The following is a 5,000-nucleotide window of genomic DNA, read 5'->3' as shown; positions in this document are numbered from 1 at the left end:
ACATACAGATTCTTGTTGGTAACATGTGCACTCTTGCTGATGTTAAGTACTGCACGCAACATTCTGGTGTAGCACCCGTCTAGAGACTTCTGCAGGGTTGGTTTCAGGGTCCAGCATTCACTGCCATAGAGGAGAACAGACCTTACCGTTGCATATCAACAACATGAAGTGTAGCAGTTTTTATTTTGATCTTTATTTACCTTCGCCAAAAGTGTTAAAAAAGGTCAAGGTTATGGAATTTGTTTGAAATAATCCATAGTCTGCCCGAAAAAGATCATTAACTTTTGGGTTGAAAACGTCAAAGATCAAGGTTGCAATGAAGTCATGACTGTCTTCTAGCAAAATGACTGGCTATAATGCATTGCCATGTGACACGTAGTGAGATTGTAGATTGACTGTTTTTGCATGACACCGTCATACAATTAAGTATTAATCAGGCTTAACCATGTCTGCAGGGTTACTGGGCTATAATTCTGGGTAAATATAGGCAACACACATGTCCTTATATTCTCTTAATGGATTTGATACTGAATGGCCGCAACAAAGGGAACAGCATCCTACAAATCCCATTTAGGGAGTGACTAACTGCACTTTGAGTGGTCCTACTGTATCTTAATAAATCACCCATTCATCAGAAATGCATTCTATCCACAATGACTAATGCATGTTTACTGAGCCTAACCAGATGAACAAAGAAACTAAGTCAGGCAAGTACAATGTGACAGTGTTGTTTAATACTGTTTATTCACAGACACAGGCAGCAACCAAGCTGAACAAGCGTTCTCACATCTTCACTGAGATCCTTGTCCTTTTTAACCCATGATCTGAAAAAGGAAGGACAGAGAAATTAATACCTGCAAAGATTTGCCTGAAATGTGACAGGAATTGACCCACAGCAATGAGAGAGATAGATATACGGAGTGATACTGACTGAATTCATCCAGCTGATGTAGTCAGAGGACCGGGAGAAGACAGTGGGCCTCTGGTGGGCGTTGCAGCCGGCAGAAGACACAAAGCTAGTCACACCATGGACAACCCACTTGCCGCCGACGGCACAGTTCAGAGGTCCACCAGAGTCACCCTAGGATGTGACAATGACAACAAACCACATCAACAAACTTAACATACTTAATGGGGCCTGTTGGCTCAACTAATTAGTGGGCTGGCCGCATACAGCATCCTGAGTTTCTTTCCAATCAATGTTGGATGTTGGATCAATGCTGTCCAAAATGTTAAAATTACATTTTTGTGACTGTCTTAATTAGCCCCTGCCATTGTACAAAGAGAAGCCTTGCATTAGACACAGGCGCGCGGGAAGTCCTTAATACCTAGGGGGGCTGTGCGTCGGGGGGGACTCCTCGCGCCCGCGCAAAGTGCGGGCGCGCGATTTTTTGGGGGTTTTCTGTGTTTTTCCCCACACAAAAAGGCAGAAAGACAGTGTAAACACCAGGTTGAAGTTCATCCATGACCGTAACAGACTGCTATGATCCATAAAATATATATATATTATAAAAAATAAAATAAAATAAAAAATTTTTTTTTTTTTTTTTTTTTTCTACCCATCACCAGGGGGGCTGCTCCCATCACCAGGGGGGCTGCAGCCCCCATAGCCCCCCCCCTTCCCGCGCCACTGATTAGACATTGTACATGAACAAATCTCTCTCTCCCTCTCCCTCTCTCTTCCTTCCAGCCATCGTTCCCCTGCTGCATTGTTCCTGTACCTCTAGCTTCTGGATAGTTATTCTCTGCATCAATGCCTGGTGGTTTTGTGTACGTTTGTGTTGCTTCCCTCTGAGCCTGGCTGTAACAATTTCCCCACTGTTTATTTTTCTTAATTATTTTAAGTAAAAAAAAGACCTCACCTGGCATCCAGACTCATGGCCGCCTCCGGCACAGACCATGTTGTTCTTGACGGTGCTTCCCCACCATCCATAGCTAGTGCAGGTCTTGTGGTCAACAACGGGCAGGTAGGCCTGCTTCAGCTGGGCAGACAGGTTTCCACCAGCTGGGAATGACACAGAAAAGAGACAGCTAGGGGATTGCACAAGCATTGAATAGCAGGTTCAAATAGCATGGGCCTTGGCTAGATCGCATATTTAGATTTTTGGGCGGTGTAGCCGCCCCTATAAGTGGGGTTGGGACACCTCATTAGTATTAGTTTCCTGCACTGTGATTGGCCCATTGGTACACCCCTAGCTGTACTGTGATTGGCTGACTCTATTGGCTGACTCTATTCAGCACTGTGATTGGCTAGCGAGACACATGATGACATTAATAACCTATAAATAGGATTATGGACTTCCAAAAATAATTTTATTTTTGGGAAGTGAGCTTCCATCACTATGATGACCACTGTGATGACCACACCGCCCACTTCACACTGGGTGTGGGTGACATTTTTCTGCTGTAGTAGGCCTACCATTCATCCTAGGATATCATAACATCATAAAAAAAAGTAAGAAAACTGGGGGAAAATTCCCCTTTAAACATTATCAATTGCATGCTTTTCTACATAGAGCTTTGTTTTGTATGCTGTTTCTATTTTAAACAGTTTAGGTCGGGCTCACTCTGAGTGCGTCCCCATCCACTGATGTAGCAGTTGTTGTTGTGTGGCAGGACCTGGCCAGAGGGGGGCAGAGCACCCAGCTGAACATAGCTGTTCAGAGTAGCATCAGAAGACAGCTTCAGGAGGGCGATGTCCCACCTGTGAGTCAGAACAACATTCCCATGAGGTTTCCGAGAAATTAATCTTTGTTTACCTATCTTTACTTATCCCCAGTGTTACTTGAACTCAGAGAGTGTGAAAATGGACCCATTTTGATACTCTCTGGCTATTACTGTGTGCTGTGTGTTCAATTCAATTCAATTGTATTAAAGTGTCAAATCACAATAAGTTAACATGTAGAGCAGAGACCCGTCAATTGTCCCCACGACTCCCACCCTGAGCAAGCTCCAGTTCCATTTGAAGCACACCATGGCACCATGTTGAACAACTTTCAATGGGATCTGCTAATTGATTTGCAATATTTCTTGGTAGTATTTCTGGGCTATATTTGAACATTCATGGATCTGTTATAGCACATTCTGTTCTCAGTGCGATCAGTGGGATCATGCACATTTTTAGTTAGGCTTTTATAGGCTACTTAGTTGCGTGCCTGTGCCACAGGCCAAAAATAGCAGATCTACAAGCTCACTTGTAGATCGGCCCATTTTTGATGCAGCACACTGGTGCGCAACTAAGTGTTGGGTTGAGTGCAAACAGCAGCCCATGAAGCCAGTTGGACTAGTTACTTTGACAGTAAAAGATTTCAACCCAAACTTTTCTTTAGCTGTTTCTTGTCTATAAGTTCGAAAAATAACAGTAACATAAAAAATGCAACTAAGAGACCTTGACACACCACCAGCACTACCGTGTGTCAGAGAAAACATTTACTTTGAACGTGTATCTATGGATATACAGTATCTACACTGAGATCACCGTCAGATAACCTTTCCCACAAAAGAAAATGGTATACCAAAGAAAATCAAACATGCAATGTAACCACAATGAGTCTTGAAATCTATGATAAATGATAGCATGATCTGCTCACCCTTGTGACAGTTTGCTGGCGTCCCACCTGGGATGGACATAGACACGACTGACACTCATGACCTGCTCCTTGCCACTGTTGACGTACAGTTCGTGCTCACCAAGGATCACGCGCCAGGTCCTGGGGCTGTGTTGTTGCAAAAGAAAGGACAGAGATATTGTTAACATCAACTATGATATCCATCAGGTATAGCACTCAGTTCTGCATGTAAACGTTGTCTCTGCTCATCCATACCATCCTAGTGTTCAAGGCCTCCCATATGTCATTCACAAATCATTGTACTGTTCACTTTGCATAGCTAACTTTCTACAGTATCTGGCGTAATCACAGGGTTCAAATGATGCAATACTCCTGTCAGTAACAGAGGTCTGACATGAAATGTTTAGAATGGCATTTCAGTGCTATATTAAGTGGTTATAATGAGGCACATCAAACATCGGAACAACAAGACGACAGACTGAGATGTTATCATGCCTTGATGCCTGGTATTATCTGAACACCATTCTTTGTCAGAAAGAAGTCATAACATGAAAGTCTCTCCATTTTGTTGTCATCTAACCCAGCGGCTTGTGCCTCATAATCATTAGTGATCACTCCCCAAACATTCCGACAGTTCTGTATTGCAGCACAGCAGTCCTTGTTGGAACTCACCCCCTCACTGCAGGCTTTAAAAATTAGGTGGCCAAGGATGTGGCCAGGGATCTGTCCTGGGCCTATAATACAAACAGTAATGTATATACAGTACAGTATGTTACCTGTCCACACAGTGAGCAGCAGTCATCACCCATCCTCTCTTGATCAGAGTTCCTCCACAGGTGTGGTAGAAATTGCTGCCAGACTTGTACTGAAGAGAGACCTGAGAGAAACAAAAAAATATATATGTATATATTTTTTTTATTGATTGATTGAATTTTATTAACAGTTTGCAAAAAGTACAGTGGTACAATAATGCTAAAAGAATAACACAAAAAGCTCTGAGCGCTTGTTTCCATTGTGGTCCTATGTATTCAATTCATCAAGACATCTAAAGGCATACAATAACATACAAGAAATCATGAACAATAGGAGCAATCAAAGTATAAATACAAACACAAAGGGGGGGGGGACATTTCTGGTGTCAAGCTTAGAAGACTTGTCTAGGTCTAGGACCAGTTGCAATGCAAATTGTGCTCTTTTATGGCGGTTAGGGAAGGTAGGGAGTCGCTCTTTTTGATGGGGCATTCCACATTTTGGTGGCATAACAGTAGAACAAATGTAACCCCTTGTTTATGCCAAATCAGGGTTAAACAAGATCAGTGATAGAAGTTTCTAGTGAAAGAAATGTCATAACTGTCATACAAAGCTTAGGGTTAAGGGTTAAATAATGACCAAGTGTAGCAGTACTTGGCTCAGAGCCTCTGCTTGATGACC

At 42.8% G+C, this 5,000-nt stretch overlaps 1 protein-coding gene across 2 annotated transcripts in view; it reads right to left on the bottom strand.

Annotated features, from left to right (window-relative positions):
* Positions 1 to 725: 725 nt before the first annotated feature.
* Positions 726 to 5,000, bottom strand: part of LOC308082300 (elastase-1-like) — a 27,329-nt gene continuing 23,054 nt past the window's right edge. Inside the window, exons 3-8 of one of the 2 annotated variants that reach the window (XM_080424014.1) lie at positions 4,346 to 4,446; positions 3,591 to 3,716; positions 2,568 to 2,704; positions 1,863 to 2,005; positions 932 to 1,081; positions 726 to 824 (exon numbers count right to left, since the gene is read on the bottom strand). In XM_080424014.1, the coding sequence (XP_080280140.1) occupies positions 813 to 824; positions 932 to 1,081; positions 1,863 to 2,005; positions 2,568 to 2,704; positions 3,591 to 3,716; positions 4,346 to 4,446 (669 nt within the window). In that variant the 3' untranslated portion in view covers positions 726 to 812. The remainder of the gene's footprint in view (positions 825 to 931; positions 1,082 to 1,862; positions 2,006 to 2,567; positions 2,705 to 3,590; positions 3,717 to 4,345; positions 4,447 to 5,000) is intronic. The other variant, XM_080424015.1, reaches the window with a different exon arrangement.

Source organism: Gymnoscopelus braueri, assembly GCF_963280865.1.
Source record: "Gymnoscopelus braueri genome assembly, chromosome: 3".
NCBI classification, from domain to species: domain Eukaryota; kingdom Metazoa; phylum Chordata; class Actinopteri; order Myctophiformes; family Myctophidae; genus Gymnoscopelus; species Gymnoscopelus braueri.
Note: the sequence above shows the minus strand (reverse complement) of the source record. Positions and strands in the feature narration are given on the sequence as shown.